The following is a 17,870-nucleotide window of genomic DNA, read 5'->3' on the forward strand; positions in this document are numbered from 1 at the left end:
GCCTGCCGGCGTTAAACGCAACTGGTGGTGGGTGTAACTATCACTACTTCACCAACATCCCTGAACATCTTATTCAAAGGGAGATTTTGGGCAAGTGAGGTGAGGGGTACTTTTATGATTTAGAGACAGCAAAGACGAAGACAATGAATTATATTATAATAAGACTTCTTGGTTATTTGTTTAAATCGAGAATGTTAATTCCAGCTTTGTTTGTGTCAGATACCTAAATAATGAGTACTGAATGTACCTTTGTGGCTTCATATCAGCATCCATTCATTCTCTTTGCCGTATAACTTCATTAAGGAATTAATTAGAATCTTTAAAGTAGGTGTCTGATATGATTTTCATGTGTTTTATTACATATAAAAATGAAGTGTGACTAGGACATTTTTTTTTGTCGGAGAGAAAGCTCATGTGCGTTACTAAGGTGACGAAACAACGCATGTACTCTCGAGGACCACCACTCAACCCCTGTGGAGCCAGTGGTGCTGACGTGTATGGGTTCCCTCTCTTCCACGCATGCGCACACGGCAAACTGCGTCTGGGCCTCGTCAAATTAGCCACTCCATTCTGCCCGAAACAGAAGTGCATGTAATTCCTTCAACATACAACGTGAAGTAGCGTTTTGAAACAAAAAAAAATAAGGGTACAAAAGGTTGTTATTGTTTTAGTTAGTCGTAAAATATTGATATTTCTACACTCAGGCTCGCGTTTGCATCGTTCATTTTGGATAAGCAAGTTTATTCGTCGTTAAGAGTTTTATTTTGAAACGCATAACAGGAAGCAGCTCACCGTTCTCTACGTGGCTGGAAACGCTGGTTTCGTCGCACAAACCAACAGAGCGACCGGTGCCGTGGTGGAGTTTGACGTGGCACTCTGCTTCAACTGAGAGGTGTAGATAGTGAAGAGGACTCTGCCCGACACACAGGTAGATTACAGCCAACAGACGTGAGTATTTCTATCTCCGGTAATTCTTCATTTGAATGTATTTATTGTAGAAATAGCTACGTTTCTGTCTCAGAGGAAAACTTTGTAGTAATTTCCGCGTTGCTAGCAAGATGTTTTCAGTCTGTGTGATTATAACTGAGCCGAGTGCTGTGTTGTCACATTACTGCTCCTCCTTTTTTTCCTTTAAAAAAAGGGCATTAAGCTACATTTATTGTCAAACAACAAGCTACGTGTTACTGACAAAATTGTGTAGTAGCAGCAAACGGGCCAACGTTTCCAGCTGGATGTGAATTAAAGGAAGGCAGCAATGCTTTCCCCCCCCCCTTTTTTTTTTTTTATAAAAGCCATCATAACGGTATTCGACGTGGCAGCTCTCGAAAATGTCACACGCATTAACTATTGCACCGCTCAATTACCACTCACATTGCATTTTTAAAAGGTTTTATTTGGGTGAAACGTGCTTAAAATTGTCACTTTAAAGTTATAAAAGTAATCATGGAGATGTCATAGGCAGCTGTTGCGCGTTGGCCCAGCTGTTCCCATTTCCTTTTAAAAACTTTACAGGCCACGTTTTGTTTATAAGGCGTTATTTTTATTTTGTTTTGTTTTGTTTTTTAAGAGCAAGTTTAAAGCAAGTAAAACTAGGCATTTTGGTTAAAGGTTTATTAATGTTGGCAGAAAAACAATGTAAACACTCTGGTAAACACTGGAGCAAAAACAGAAATGAGCTGCTGGTGTTGTTAATTACTGATGATAAACCAACAGATTGGCATTGTTTATTGCGAGATAAAGCAGTCAAAGGTTCATCTTACTGTGTGCTAATCATTGCATGAGGTCAAATATCAGTAGTCATTGGTGTGGTTTGTAAACACTGAAGATATGATTTGGTTTTGAATGAGGAGCGTAAAGATCCACCAAATGTTTGTGCAAACGGTTGTTAATTTTATGAATGTATGATTACAAGTCACATGTAATTATGTATGTGTCGCAATGAAGAACCAGACCTAAAAAGTTTTGATTTAACTTGTCCAACCTTGCCACCTGGCAGACACAAGCTTCATTATATGCTTGTGTTCTGGATACAAACATCTAGGATTTTTAGCAGGTTTTTACATAAACGTTCACCTAACAAGCAAAAGCTTCCTGGTTTGATTCCAGGAGGAGATGCGACTGCCTTTGAGGGGCGATCGTGGCTCAAGTTGGGAGTTTGCCTTGTAATCAGAAGGTTGCCGGTTCGAGCCCCAGCTTGGACAGTCTCAGTCGTTGTGTCCTTGGGCAAGACACTTCACCTGTTGCCTACTGGTGGCGCCAGTGTCTGGCAGCCTCGCCTCTGTCAGTGCGCCCCAGGGTGGCTACAATGTAGCTTGCCACCAGTGTGTGAATGGGTGGATGACTGGATGTGCAAAGCACTTTGGGGTCCTTAGGGACTAGAAAAGCGCTATACAAATACAGGCCATTTACTATTTTGTCAGGAGAGGCATCCAGCGTAAAAATGAGACTTGCCAAGCTCTCCACTTTGGCAGCCAAAAGCAGCTTTATTTTCATATTAGCTTTTTTTTTTTCAGACAAAAACAAACAAATTAAAATCGTTATATATAAAACTGAAGTCCTTGTTTACTTTTTATAATCTAAGTATCCCAGTTTCACTGCCCTAGGTCATACGCTTTCATCTTGGCATGAGAAGACTGTGAGAGACATCCCAGCATCATGAGTCAACAGGGTTATGTCGCTGCACCCCCGTACTCCCAGGCCCAGCCAGGGATGGGGGCATATCAAGGTGGATTCGGATCTGGTCCTACGCAGCCCCTCTACGGGCATTATGGGGGCCCACCTCAGGCATTCAGTGCTCCACCTGCAGGTAAAATGCATTTAATTGTATTAAATAGAACTTTTTCTTTTTGTTTATCTTGATGTGCATGTCTTTCAGAGTAAGAGTAATGGTTCATTTTGAAGCTATATCAGCTTCTGATATTATAATGTCTGTTACTCACTGAAGGTATGATGAAATCATCAGTTGCCCCAGCTGCTAGCATGCCTCTGTCTCCAGGGTCTAGTCAGTACAATCCAAACGTCCAGCAGAATGGCTCTCATCCTCAAAGGTAACGTTCCTTATCAGACTGCACCGACTCAGATCGACTGATTTTCCTTGAAGTACAAACAACAAAGTGATGAATTTATGTGGGCTGAAAGTTCACGCCATCTGCCTTTAAAAAATAAATAAATAAATAAATAAATGTATTTTTCACCATCCCACACCATGAAAGATGTTCACTGTTAAGTTATGTTAATAGGTTGTTGCAATAACAGCTGCTAACTTTTGCCATGTCTTTAAAGCAGCTTTAAAAACAAGGAACTGTGCAAATATAAGAATGCATTGAACCTCACGTATAGCTCAGTGCAATAACTGTTGTTATGATCTTCAGCTACCCGGCTCCACCAGCTGTATCTGCACCGTATGGACAACCACCACACTCACTATACAACAGCATGGCATCACCTGGCCAGCCTCCAACACAGCAGCTCACCAATCAGATGAGTTCTATGAACTTAGGCAGCCATGGTAAGTTTTCTGTATAGCCTCAGATCATATGGTCTTTTAATTATAGTCTTTTAGTGGAATTGTTAGGTTAGAAAACTCACTACATAAGATGTGCTCTTTTTATTTCTTAGTCCAAGGACTGCAGAGCCCTCCTCCTCCAGCAAGCTCTGTTGTTCAGCAGCCTTTCCAGACACCACCTCCTTCAACAATGGCTCCACCACAGATGCCTCCAGGCCTGCAGTCCCCCCACATGTCCCCTCTGATGTCTCCTCCACAGTCACCCCCAGCAAGCATGCCAATGGCAAGCCAGTCGATGGCAGGCACATCAATGGCAGGCATAGGTAGACCGTTCCCTGGGCCACCTCCTCCAGGCCCTGGAGGTTTCCAGCAACCTGGTTTGGGATCTGCTGGTCAGCCAGGATACCCCCAGCAAGCAGGTAACTCTGAGCCAAAAGCAGTGGACATCACAGGTTTTCATTTAGACAGGTATCTCAACATCTGCATCTAGGGACCTTACAATCTATACAGCATACAACACAATCTGGCTTTGATTCTGATCAGGAAAATTCAAGAACAGTGTCAGCAGTGTACCCTCCGTGGAAATAGAAATATCATTTATTGTCCCTCATTGGGGAAATTCACATGTTCTAGCAGCAAAGTGACAGGCAGGTGGAGCATGCAGATTCACACAAAAGTAAAGAATATAAAATAAAAAACAAGAAATAATATACTGTAAAGCAGCGCTCCCCAACCTTTTTTGCGCCACGGACCGGTTTATGCCCGACAATATTTTCACGGACCGGCCCTTAAGGTGCCGCGGATAAATACAACAAAATAAAACTAGTACAGGTACCGAAAAAAATAAGATTTATTCATAGCACACGTGAAAAGACCCAGGAAAACAGAGTTAACGATCACTGCTAATTCATCAAGTAGTTATAATACAGCTGACTGTTCTTGCATTCTTTTCAGTGGAGCCAATAAATACCTACAGATGTTGTTTCAATGTACAGGTCAGTTTGGAGGATACATGGCTGGGCCTCAGCAAAACATGCCAGGAGCCTTTCCTGGAGCACAATCTGCAATGGCTGGCCCACAATCTGCAATGGCTGGCCCACCTCAGAAGAAACTGGACCCCGACTCTATCCCTAGCATTGTGAGTGAACGATTAATCTTTCTGGAAAAGCATGCCTTCACTTATCAGCACAGCACATTTGTCTGTCCTCATTTTTTGTCGTGAACTAGCAGCTTATTCATTCTTCAAGAGTTGTGTGGCAAAATTACTGACATCGGCTACTTTGTTACTAAATATTTGTAGTGATTTTAATTAAAATGGTGGCTAATTCAAACAAAAGGATTAAGCAAAAAGTCTAAGATTACATGAAAAGTGTTCGGGGATATTAATTTGTCTTCAGATCTGGGCATGAACAGTATGTTTTTATTTTGTCATGGCAGGTCTCCTGTCTTTATGAGTGATGGACATATTATGCTTTTATGTTGAAGTCTGAAGCCTGAGGCCCAAAAGCTCAGGATTCAAGCTAGTCTAAATACCCAGTTTCTGTGTATTTTTCTTAAGCGCTTTGTTCAGTGTGATGTCAAAGGGGTAGCATGACTAATATGGTCATCTCAGGCTGTGAGCACATTAGCCACACCTACCTGCTGTTAGAATAAGGGGCAGCCAATCAGAACAAAGTTGGCTTATGCTATAGTCACACTAGGCAAAAACACTGATAGGACACCAAAGCGAAACCAAAATTGTTGTGATCCTGTACAGTGAACTTGTTGCCTTAGAAATGGTTGCTTTGAAGCCAGGGGTCAGGTCTTTGACCACTTGCAGTCGGTTTTTGTCTTAAAATTGACTTTGGTGTGTCAAGACGTTGATAAAACAACTCTAAGATAGTGTCAGTCTGCTATCAATCAGCTGTCCATTTGCCATTAAGTTGGGTTAAGTTTGCAATTACATACCAACTTATCACATACATCAGTTTGTAATAATACCACGATTAACGGCAATAAATGAATGTGGAAATTCACATTAAGTACTTGAATGCAAACTCCAGTCATGACCTCATAGATTTGAAACAGAAATTCCCTCACAAATAGTGACGTAGTTGCTACGAGACAGCGTTTTAACTGCAAAATGGCATAACTGTTTTTATATAGGAATATAACTGGAATACAACCAGTTTGCAAGCAGCTGAGTCGAGTCCACCACTGCAACGAGAGATGTCGCACAAAGAGATATGTTGTACTCGTCGCCATGGACTGAGTCAGACTCTGTCTGCATTTATGAATTACATGGAAATATTTTGCAAACCTTGTCTGAGAGTGACTGCAGTCAGTCTGTACAATTACCTTACAGCCAAAAGTGGTTGCCCCGAGGTTGAGGGTGTTGCATACTCAACCTATTACAAAATATTTTTTAATACAATAAACTGGACATTGTAGGGATGGTAACCTAAAGGAAAAGGAGCTAAAACAGCTCATTTCAGACAATGGATCAACTGCGGGCAAGTCTCAGTACAAGATAAATAACAATTATATTTAACTGTAAATCAGGTAGAATTACTGCAGCAAAAACATGGAGTTGAAAACTAGCATAATATGATTACCTTTAATGAAGTATCCATTCTAAAAAAAAAAGTGCTTTTAACTAAATGTTAATAAATATCAGATTGCACTTTAATGCATAACATTTCTACTTTAGACCCATGTGATCGAGGATGACCAAGTGAAACAAGGAGGACAGGTTTTCACCACAAACATCAGAGGACAGGTTCCACCTCTTGTCACCACTGACTTCACAGTGACAGATCAAGGTAAAAAATGCATATCCAAACTTTTCGTTGAGCATTTAAGATAAGATAAGATAACCTTTATTAGTCCCACACGTGGGAAATTTGTTTTGTCACAGCAGGAGTGGACAGTGCAAAAGTTATGAGGCAAAAATTAGAATACAATAAGAATAAATACAGTACACAACTGTACAGAATAGAATAAAATACTATATACAGTAGAATAAAATAAAATAAATATACAATAAGATAAAAATAGAATACAAATACATATATACAACTGAGTAAAAATACAACGATGACAGAAAGGATTATTGCACTTAGTATTATTGCATATGTAGTTACAGTAGAGTATTCATTTATCCCCTATAGCGAGTTTATTTGGGAAAGATTTAACAGTAAAAACAAAGAATTGTCCTTATATTGAAATAACTAAAAAAATAAAGACTGGGTAGCAGAGAAGAAAAATGAAAACAATAAAACTTTAATAGAGTAAAAAAATCATCTGTTTTCTTAATATAACAATATGAATTGGAATAAACAACAGATTATTTATGCTTCGTTTTGCTAAATCCAGGTAATGCCAGCCCCAGATTCATCCGCTGCACCACCTACTCGCTTCCCTGCACTGCTGATTTGGCCAAGCAGTGCCAAGTGCCCCTTGCTGCCATCATCAAACCCTTTGCCAGTTTGCCAAAGAATGAGGTAAGTTACCGCTTCACATAAAACTTCATCCGGTCGCAACACAAAATTAAGATTCTACGATAAAAGGTGGACAGCTACTGTAAGGTCATCCATCCATTTCTCAGGGTTTGCATTTTCATTGTTGCAATATTATTTTCAAAACACTGGACGTGATGAGGAGTGAAATAACTATGCTAACAATTAGTGATTGATTGTTAGCAAATGAGCATACCACAGATATCCTTTTTTCAAATATAGTATCACCAAGATTTATAAAATAATTATTTTTTAAATTCACTTTTTAATTCAGTATGACCCAAAATGATGAACCCATTAGCAAAGTGTTTACAGAGACCAAGAGAGCAAGCTGTTTTCCAGTAGACTTCTATAAGAATAGATGTTTTTTTGCACCGTAGCGATTTCCATCTGGTGGCTTTCAGGTAGAGTTTCAGGTTTTTAGGCACTAATGCATCATCACTACAATCTTTTTTTAATATACAGTCTGTTGTTAAAATACAGTAGAAAGAGAGAGGAAAACAAGCTCATCTTGTACTGTAAATGTAACATTTGCAATGACTGATGGGTGCTAATATACACCACTGTCTCTGAGAATTTCTTCATATCTGTTGCTCATCCATCCCACACTTATCCTTGGATTGAGCTGTGTTTTTGAAATCTTGAACACTGTCATATATAATGATTCATAAATCTTACTCATAAAGAACACTTGACACTGACTGTTTCTAATGCTGTAGAAGGAGAACCAGTTGTTTATGCCATATTCTCCCAAAGAGTTTGACACTTTATAAAGTCTATGTTAAAGTCTTTTTGGCATACTCCTGTAAAAAGAGACAGGATCGTTAAAATGTCAAAAGTCACTTGTGATGGTTACATATTCTACACTGTTATTTCTCCTTTAATAGATGTTTCCATGAACTACAAAAGATCATTTGTCCCACGAATGACCTCCTTTTGGATCACGTGTGGTCCAAGAACCCTGTCTTAGATATTTTCCCCTCTACACTCGCCTTGTCCCAGACACCAGTTGGCCTTTTTAGGCAATGTTAGCACTGTCTCATCTGGCTTTTGGCTAATTGGCTAATGTCAGATCTGCAGGGACCAGAGAAGACAAAAAAGTCTTATACAAAAAGAATGGAAAATTAGACTCAGTCCCATCCAGTGCAAAAGGGAATTTAGAGTAGCCATAGTTAATCACTGCTCTGAGGTTGTAGAGAACCAAAAGAGCACGCTGCTGGGTCTTAATGTTGTTTCATTGCTGTTATCATACAACTGCTTTTGCTTAGCTCCAAGATATTATAAACACTTTTACTCTCCTCCTTAAATTTGCTGGTGTAATAACAAACCTGCTTGCTGCCCTGTCTACATGTGTTTTAAGGCACTGGAGTTCATCTGATGCAAACATATTCAGTTTATGTTGTGTCAGAGAGTACTGAATAAACAGTGCGAAGACACTCTGTCATCTGTGCGTGGTGTGCGCAATCCTCACCGTTTCTATTCTATTTTATGATAAACTCTTCTCATTTTGAAAGCAAAGTATGTTTTTATTTGGGTGCCATAGAGCTGATCTATTTATCTTTGTTCTCTGTGCAGACTCCACTGTATGTTGTGAATCATGGTGATACAGGCCCAGTCCGCTGTAATCGATGCAAGGCGTATATGTGCCCTTACATGCAATTTATTGATGGAGGGCGCCGCTACCAGTGTGGTTTCTGCAACTGTGTCAATGAAGGTACAGCACAATACAGAAAAACCAACTATATTTTAATCCTTGGACTCTGTGTGTGATTCACTGTTCAGAATATTACAATATTATTGTTGTTATACTCGATCTTGTGGCAGCATCCCAGTTCATCCTCTGTCTGAAACAAGTTGTTGAGCTCTATTGCCCCTCTTTAAGACATGTATTCCTTTTGAATGACTGCACTTCATACATTTGAAAGGCAGATGGGTGTTTGTAGCCAGAGCTGAGTGCTTAAGATGACCGTATCTTATTGACGTCATGTGGAGTAAACAGACAAAAAAACCAAACGACTGTTTAGAGCAGGCTAAAGCCTGAGCTTTTGGCTCACAGGGATTACTTATACAAATGCTAACCTCATTATTTGAAAGTCTGTCCCGAGGGAGCAAGATGAAAGTTATTAAATTTAATTTAAAGAAGAAAAAGCACACAGTGATCAGCTCAACACAGAGTTATATTTCTCTCTCTGCTCCTAGTGCCAGTCTTCTACTTCCAACATCTGGACCACATGGGCCGAAGGGTGGACTTCTATGAGAGGCCCGAACTGTCCCTGGGATCGTATGAGTTTGTAGCCACTCTGGATTACTGTAAGGTACACAAAGACTGATATCAAGTACACAATATGCAGGGTAAATAAAGCTGGTCAGACTGATAGAAACAAGCACTTAGATTCAGGCGTTGTTTGCTTGTGAAAGGATGAGTTTATGCACTGATGCAACTGAATGATGTATCACTTCAAATAGCTGATTCTTTGTTTAGTTCGTTGAACGCAGTAAAAGAGATTTGTATCGGAAGAACGGCTTTTTGGATTTTTCAAAGGACATTTTTGGCCAAACATCCTGTGTTTTCAGCATCGTCCGAACAGGACCGAACAGGGTTCAGCTCAGTCTCTTCAAAGTACAAAAAAACTGTCAATGATGCCAATCAGTGTCCCCACTGAGCCTGTTGAGAACATTAGAGGGTTAAAGTAAGTAGGCAAAGCTGAGTCACTCCACTGGCCTACTTTTGCTCTGTTTAATATGCCTTATAAACAATCTAGGCAAGGCCAGATAATAAACAAAAGCCTGTAAGGTGAGTGTCTTGTAATGGGTGTAACTGTGGAAACATAATATCTCACTGACAAGCCCCCTCACAAACTTCACTGCTGTTCCCTTGTTTTTAGCAATTTATCCCTGATACGGTGTTCAGAGTTATAAAGAAGCATAGAAGGAAATATCTTTGATGAATAACAGAAACCTAAAGTGGAAGACAATGATTGATCCTGTTATGAGCTCACTGATATAAGTCTCTGATAACGCTGTGTTATCTCGTGACTTGTGTGTTTAAATGGCCAAGGAGAGCTGCTTTCCTATTTGTAAATTCGACATGTTACGTTGGAGGTCAGCCAAGCTACCATTGCCCGAAAAGGAGCAACTCATTTATTGTGCCTGCTGCTGTTTCTCCCACAGAACAACAAGCCTCCAAATCCTCCTGCCTACATCTTCATGATTGATGTGTCCTATAACAACATTAAGAGTGGCCTGGTAAAGCTGATATGTGATGAGCTGAAGACTCTGCTGGAGAAGCTGCCCAGGTACACACAGTAAAAAGCACACTTGCTCACTACGCTGCAGGGCTTCCCCTGAAGCCTTACAGATCAGCCATCCTGCTGAACATCAGCTGAACATGAAACTTTGCAGATGACGGGTACGAGGGAGCGCCAAAAGTGGTGCCGAAAAGGGAAAATATGACAGTGCACGCTCTCATCTTTGAAAAGTATCCTAAACAAAAAGCTTTGTTATGGTTTTCTGTTAAGAATGACTTGATTTATGTTAGAGGAGAGGATGGTGTACTTCACCTGGTTACTCCCAAAATAACTTGGAAACTGTCCTGCCTTCTCACTAGTCCATCAGTGCCAGCAACAACATTTCCTTAAATGTCTCCTGCCATGACATCACTCTTTAAACACCTAGCAGAAGCATATGCAAGATAAGGGCTTCTTTAGCTGCGTTTGAACCTCTGCTTTTGCTTTCACAGGCACTAAATTAAACCCACTGGATACTCAGTGGTTTTCATGTGGTTCATGTAATTCTGCAGTATTTGAAAAAAATGCATGAATAATTCACTTAAGAAGGTGGAGGGAACTTTAAATAGATCCAGATGTGTAGATGAAGGCTTTTAATGATATTTTTTATCACCACTGGTATGAGGAAGAGCACAATAAATAAAATCTGCTGAATCTGTTATTTAGAAAAGCAGCTGTAGCTGTAGAGGAGCCCCGAGGAGCTGTTTCCAGTCACATTACATATTCCTACGGTGCGAGCCCTTGATTTAAGAACGTACGTCTACAAAGTGCAGTTGGGATTGTCAGGAAAGAATCTTTTGAAATCACTTATATGGTGACAGGTTTTTATTCATGGTCCAGGTCAGTGCAGCTGCCTATTAGACTTCTGAATCCAGGGGTTTCTGATAAATGTCAGCAGGTATTGTGTCTTTAATTCTTTACGTGTGCTGTCACCTTAACCCAAAATCATCTTTGTACGCCTGGAGGCACAGTGTAGAAGCAAGAAATGACCACGGCAGGCAGCACTCCCCAGTAAATACACATCCTTTGGATTTAATCCATCCTGGAATTCACCGATTGCTCCATCTCTCCACAGAGAGGAAGGCATGGAGACCTCAGCAATAAAGGTCGGCTTTGTCACCTACAACAAGGTCCTTCATTTCTACAACGTGAAGAGCGCTTTGGCTCAGCCGCAGATGATGGTGGTGTCAGACACGGCCGAGATGTTCGTCCCGCTGCTCGATGGCTTCCTTGTCAACTACCAGGACTCGAGAGCCGTCATCTACAAGTAAGAAGCACTTCGTCACTGATGTGCGGAGTCACTGTTTATCTTAGAGGGCCCTCTAGCAGAGAGCATCAGACGCAAAGTACTGTCAAACATTTCAAGAGTAGCTGTTGTGAAAGCATTAACGAGGCAGTGTGACACGTCCGTGTCAAACCATAATCCTCTTGCTTGTCTCTGCAGCCTCCTGGACCAGATCCCTGACATGTTTGCGGACACCGCTGAGAGCGAAACGGTCTTTGCCCCTGTCATCCAGGCCGGCGTGGAGGCATTTAAGGTTAGCCTCAGTGTGACACCTGTCAACGCTGAAGTGGAACTGAGTGTAGCTCCCTGAAACAAACACTTACTGTAGGTTTGTTTCAGGGAGGGTGTGGGCTTCCTAAAGGTTTGGGGTAATTTAAATCTAAAACGCAGTGCTGCTATGCTCTCACCAACACTGGCTCTCAAGCTTGAACTCATTCAACCTATCAACTGAGTGAAGCAACATGTAGATTTTACTCCCCCTGATATGTTTGTGTTTACTTAAAGTCCAGCAAGCTTTCCCAGTGATATGAAGTCAGTGTTTTGGCCAGTGACAAAGGGAAAGTTCCCACGCAGCTTTTAATTGGAAGCAGTTGCGATATTACACAACAGCGAGGAGTCAGAGACGTTTTTATTTGTTCGTGCCCATTTATGTGGCGTACATGAAGTCTAGCATTAGAATATTTGCAGGAGTTGATATTTTTTTTCACCTCTTGACCCTCGTGGCTAAGCGAGATCTTCTTTCCCCTTCCATCTCTTGCCGCCCTCCAGGCAGCAGAATGTAGCGGAAAGCTCTTCATCTTCCAATCGTCCATGCCCACTGCCGAGGCTCCAGGCAAACTGAAGAACAGGGATGATAAAAAGCTGGTGAACACAGACAAGGAGAAGGTGAGTACCTTTTTATGTCAGTTGTGCCCCTAATCTGAATTCTGAACACACAGCGCTGGGCATAAGGAAAACCAATGCTGGTCTGATCTCAGTCTAATTACAATAAGTGTTTGAAACTCGTGACCTAATCTTGGTAAACTGTCTTGTACTTTTCCACAGACCCTGTTCCAGCCTCAGAAAGGTGTTTATGAGCAGCTGTCTAAAGACTGTGTGGCAAGTGGCTGCTGTGTGGATCTCTTCCTCTTCCCCAGCCAGTATACGGACATAGCAACCATGGCTGATGTGCCGTCACACACCGGAGGCTCCGTCTACAAGTACAGCAACTTCCAGGTACCAGCAGACGTGTGGTGCCTGTTTACATTGTATTTGGCACTAAGCGCACGCACGCACACATGCTGCATGCAGACTCATAACGAGCAGTTGTTTTATTCTTGTAATTGTATTAAGAAGTCCTAATTTCACACAGAGGCAAAGTTTGCTGCCTAATAAAAGTGAATTGTACCTACATAATGAGTGTAGCACAGAAGCCAGTCTGATATAAAATAGTCCCAAAGGAACGGTGCAGTAAGCATGGAAGTTTGCACATGAGTACAATGTTGATTTTTATGCCTGGATCTGCTTCTTACAGACACGGCTCCAACAGTAACAACACTGCCATCTGCTGGCTAAAACTTTGTTTGTTTGTTTTTGCTTTTTGTTGACAGATAGAGACAGATGGGGAGCATTTTCTGAGGGACCTGAGGAAAGATGTACAGAAGAGCATCGGGTTTGATGCCATCATGCGTGTCCGTACTAGCACGGGTAAGAGGAAAGACACGGTCGCTCTTTTGGTGTGTTCTGATCTATCACGGCGAGTTACCTCCTAGTTTTTCACACTGGTCTTTGTCTCCTTTAGGCTTCAGAGCCACTGACTTCTTTGGCGGCATTTATATGAACAACACCACAGATGTAGAGATGGCAGCGGTGGACTGCGACAACGGCGTGACAGTAGAGTTCAAGCACGACGACACACTGAGCGAGGAGACCGGAGCGCTCATGCAGGTGTGTGTTAAACCAAGCTTTATCCCAGACTGGTCATATTTGAAATCTTTTCTCTGAAGATTAAAAACCCAAGTATGTTTAAAGCTTATGTTTCACGCTTTTTCCCCAGTGTGCCTTGCTGTACACCACCATCGGCGGGCAGCGGCGTCTCCGCATCCACAACCTGAGTCTGAACTGCAGCTCGCAGTTGTCAGAGCTGTACAAGAGCTGCGAGACGGATTCGCTCATCAACTTCTTTGCCAAATCAGGTTAGATTCCTCTGGAGTTCAGGTGGACTGCATTAGTTCAAACTCTGCTTGTGGGAAACATATTTTATGATGTAGTGCAGAGGCACGGCCTGCTAACACACTCAAATGTCATCTGACATTTGTTGATTATATCCCATGTATCACTAAATAATCTACTTTTACTCATATGTTTCACATGATGCCGTCCTTCTGTAATCTGCACATAGCGGACCATGAGTCCAGCTGTGTTACTGACCTCTGTTACCTTTTGGTTTTTTACCTTTTTTTCCCCCATACTTGCCATCAGATGCCTCTGAGCCGCCCCCCATGTTTTTCGTCTCTCCTGCTCTTGCTTTGTTTTTTTTTAACCAATCTTTTGTCCTGCCCCCTCAGCTTACCGTGCCATATTGAACCAGCCTCTAAAGAATGTGAGGGAGATCCTGGTGAACCAGACGGCTCACATGCTGGCCTGCTACAGGAAGAACTGTGCCAGCCCCTCCGCTGCTAGCCAGGTCGGAGAATCACACCTAGAAAGAAGTTTCAATGTGTATTTTAACTTTAGGATAAAAAAACAAAAACTAACCATATTTTTTTTTTACTAAATCCACCTGTAGCTGATCCTTCCTGATGCCATGAAAGTGTTCCCAGTCTATATGAACAGCCTGATGAAAACTGCCCCCCTGGTGGGCAGCACTGAGCTCTCCACGGACGACAGAGCCCACCAGAGGCTGTCGGTCATGGCCATGGGAGTGGAGGACACCCAGCTGCTGCTCTACCCACGCCTCATCCCTCTGGTAGGGAATAAAAACACTTTGCGCTTGGTCATCTCACTTAGACGCACACTATTAGTTTCAGTTGCTAAACCCTTTGTACTGTTTTTCAGCACAACATAGACGTCAACAGCGAGAAGCCGGCCACTCCTGTGCGCTGCTCTGAGGAGCGTCTCACAGACTCTGGCATCTTCCTGCTGGAGAACGGCCAGTCCATGTTCCTGTGGCTCGGCCAAGCAAGCTCACCAGACCTCATCCAGAGCCTGTTCAACCTGCCCTCCCTCGCCCACCTGCAAGGACACATGGTCAGCATTCATTTCATCACTTTGGCCTCAGTGTGCTCAGAATCCACATGAAATGGTTTTTGAGATATTAGAGTTGACATTTTAGCTCCCCGGTGCCTGGCGGCATTACGGTATGGTCAGAGAATGTCTGGATGGTAAAAGTCCAGTTTTGAGATATCATCTCAGCACATCATAATTCAGTCATGTTCGACTGTGCCCACATTTTATCAAGTATGACTCACTTGAACTCCACTGCTGTGTAAAATGAGCTAAACTGAGTCAAAGCTTTTGTAAACCTCAAAGTTTTAAACAAGTACGCCCCGCACACAGAGATCAAAGATCCACGTTTATTTTCAAGGCAGAACTCAAAGACTTCAGTATGTGGTACCGCGGCACAGGAAGGAGGCAAGCAGTATTTAGGACTGGTCTTTATTTTTAGTGATCAAACTGCTCCTAATTACACTAAAGCTTTTTGTTTGTTTGTTTTAGTGTGCGCTGCCGGAGCTTGACAACCCTTTGTCGAGGAAGGTCCGCTCCATCATCAGTGGCCTTCTTGAAAAGAGGTCAAACTCTATGAAGGTAAGCGAAACACAATCCAAAAGCATTGTTTAAACACAGTTCACATCCTTTATATTTAAACCTATTTAAACCAGAGAGAACATGGTTTACTTGAGGTGAGGCAGAGACGATATTGAGGCTTTTGTTGATCTCTGCTTCCCTCTAGTGGAGCTTTACAGTAAATACACTCCCCCAAAAGTTGCAAAAACATCATTCATTTATTCATGTTTTGCCCTGTTTCTATATAAATAGTCTAATCAAAGTACATCTACAGAAAGCACTGTACAAATGACCCCATGCACTGCACACCCAGTGCTATTGAGCAGTTAATATACAGAAAGTTTGAATCCTGGATCCACAGAGGACCACACACACACACACACACACACCAGCCTTAAAGTGAAGCTGAAGTAAATTCGATAAAATAGATGAGAAACATGTTCCACAAAAACAGGAACGTGCCAGCTGTGACAACAGAAACAATGTGAATAGATTTTGTAGTGTGACAGCTCCTGTGTTCCAGCTGTACTGGAAATCAGTCACACTTCTCTTTTCTGCCCTGCTCAGCTGCAAATTGTGAGGCAGAAAGACAAACCGGAGATGCTGTTCCGTCAGTTCCTGGTGGAGGACAAAGGCTTGCACGGCGGGGCTTCCTACATGGACTTCCTTTGCTACGTTCACCGAGAGATCAGGCAGCTGCTAACCTAACCCGCTCACGTTCGGGCTCAGGTTCCCCAACTGGACCGTGTGCAAACCTCTAAGGGTCAGTCTCATTAGGTTCTGTTTGAATCTTTAAGATGAGCCACAGAATGACAAGAAGAAACAAGGAACCAGGGAGAGCCCGTCGTCAATTCAACTTCCAGAGTCCAAAGTTGCCTTTATCATTGTTTAGTGGCCCACAGTATGATCTTCAAATAACCACTTGACACATGAGGAACTTAAAAGTAAATAAGGGAATGAAATGGACAACACATTGAGGATTTCCCGCTTGGGTACTCTGTGTGATGGACTGACATCGATGCCCGAGGCTGAAATGCACTCTGGCACGAGGCCCATCGGCATAAGCAGTACAACACTCACTGTGTATTCAATCGGGTAAAGTGTTTTTCCCCATTTTACTTTGTAGATTTATAGGATCTGGATTAGACAAGGGGTTATTTGTGGGCCATACTGTAGACGTTCACTAGTCTACTCTCCCAGGAAGACTGAGTATATTTCACTTTTTAAAACTCTTTTTAAGCAACAGATGTTCAGAGAATATTTGCAATATTCAAAGGTCTTGCAGAGGTTTGTACATTTTATCACGCTTTTGGTGTCTGACCAGAAAATGCATTTCAATAAATGTTTAAAGCATGTATCCGTCATTTCATAATTTAACAGAAACAACGCTGAAACAAAAGAAACAGGCGATAACAGGACCGAAGCGCGGTCCTGTTATCGCACCCCGAGTGATTCAAAGCATTCGATTCACACATGCCCCCACCAAAAATCTCATTCTTTGACCATTTATGGCTTCACTGCATGCAGTGGTAAACATAGCGTTTTGTTTGGGTGCTCTGAGCACACAATGAGACGAACACAGCTAAACCCTCTCTACATAGAGATCACGTCTGATGAAAAGTGACACTTTTTCTTTTCCAATTACGCGCGACTCAGAGTCGGTGCTCAAAACGGAAAATATTTAGTGAGGGATTACCTCAACAATCCAACATAGGAATTTATATATGACTTTTTGTTGTTGTTGGTTTGGGCCTGCGCTGCTGTTGTGCTTCAACTGCAGCACGTTTTAATTTATACGCCGACTTTTATGGCAGGTAAAAACAGTCGAGCTACTGTTTGTGTCGGCTGATCATTAGTGTAAGGGACTATCTGCTTACTGCATAACCATCCACAATCATTAAATCTTGTGTTCAGTGATGACATGTAACATCATCACTTCATTCAGTGTAAGGTCACCTTCTGTTAAGAGGTACTGTACTTGCATCAGTATAATTAATGTTATCTATCTGCCTGCTTTTACGTTGATATATGTAACGTCATAAAATCTACATGTCTCTGTGTAATACAACATAATTGTTTGGTTTATAAGCAAACTTATCTCAGGTAATTTAAGTATGTAGAAAGCAGTGGCTGGAATCTGACTGGAAAGATCGTTTTTGTGGAAATTTGTGCCAGATTTCATTTCTCACCTTAAATGCCCTTTTTTTTTTTTTTTTTTTAAATCCAAGTCAACTATTGTCTTTAAATGTTGCTCAACTTTGTGAACGTTTATGTTTTGTTTACAAGTGCAATTTATTACATCACCCTCTGACGCATATTAAAATGAAAACTTCATATCCATACGCCTCATTGCCGCTGTGCTTTTTAAACCAGAGCATTGTTGCTAAAGAGATAGTAGCACTTACCACGACTGATGCTCATCCTCCTACTTCAATATCCATTTTAGCTACACTTGGTTAGATTCAAAATACAAGATTCATTTTTTTCATCCACTTTTTTTTCTCTATACACTCTAAACAACAATATTATTA

At 41.7% G+C, this 17,870-nt stretch overlaps 1 protein-coding gene across 3 annotated transcripts; it reads left to right on the forward strand.

Annotated features, from left to right (window-relative positions):
* Positions 1–38: 38 nt before the first annotated feature.
* On the forward strand, positions 39–17,558 carry sec24d (SEC24 homolog D, COPII coat complex component). 3 transcript variants are annotated; one of them, XM_042226160.1, is made up of 24 exons: positions 39–99; positions 781–948; positions 2,604–2,806; positions 2,945–3,047; positions 3,372–3,508; positions 3,619–3,924; positions 4,501–4,643; positions 6,195–6,306; positions 6,860–6,987; positions 8,578–8,716; positions 9,202–9,317; positions 10,174–10,298; positions 11,365–11,556; positions 11,734–11,827; positions 12,343–12,459; positions 12,619–12,789; positions 13,164–13,260; positions 13,355–13,500; positions 13,610–13,748; positions 14,121–14,239; positions 14,342–14,521; positions 14,611–14,802; positions 15,271–15,360; positions 15,907–17,558. In XM_042226160.1, exons 3-24 carry the CDS (start codon positions 2,656–2,658, stop codon positions 16,045–16,047), a joined length of 3,138 nt encoding a protein of 1,045 aa, XP_042082094.1. In that variant the 5' UTR covers positions 39–99; positions 781–948; positions 2,604–2,655; the 3' UTR covers positions 16,048–17,558. The 3 variants fall into 3 exon arrangements, with proteins under 3 accessions (XP_042082094.1, XP_042082095.1, XP_042082093.1); XM_042226161.1 differs by lacking the exon at positions 39–99 and having other exon boundaries at positions 465–928; XM_042226159.1 differs by lacking the exon at positions 39–99 and having other exon boundaries at positions 466–948.
* The last annotated feature ends 312 nt before the right edge of the window (positions 17,559–17,870 follow it).

Source organism: Haplochromis burtoni, unplaced genomic scaffold (assembly GCF_018398535.1).
Source record: "Haplochromis burtoni strain Fernald_Lab_line unplaced genomic scaffold, NCSU_Asbu1 Contig_198, whole genome shotgun sequence".
NCBI classification, from domain to species: domain Eukaryota; kingdom Metazoa; phylum Chordata; class Actinopteri; order Cichliformes; family Cichlidae; genus Haplochromis; species Haplochromis burtoni.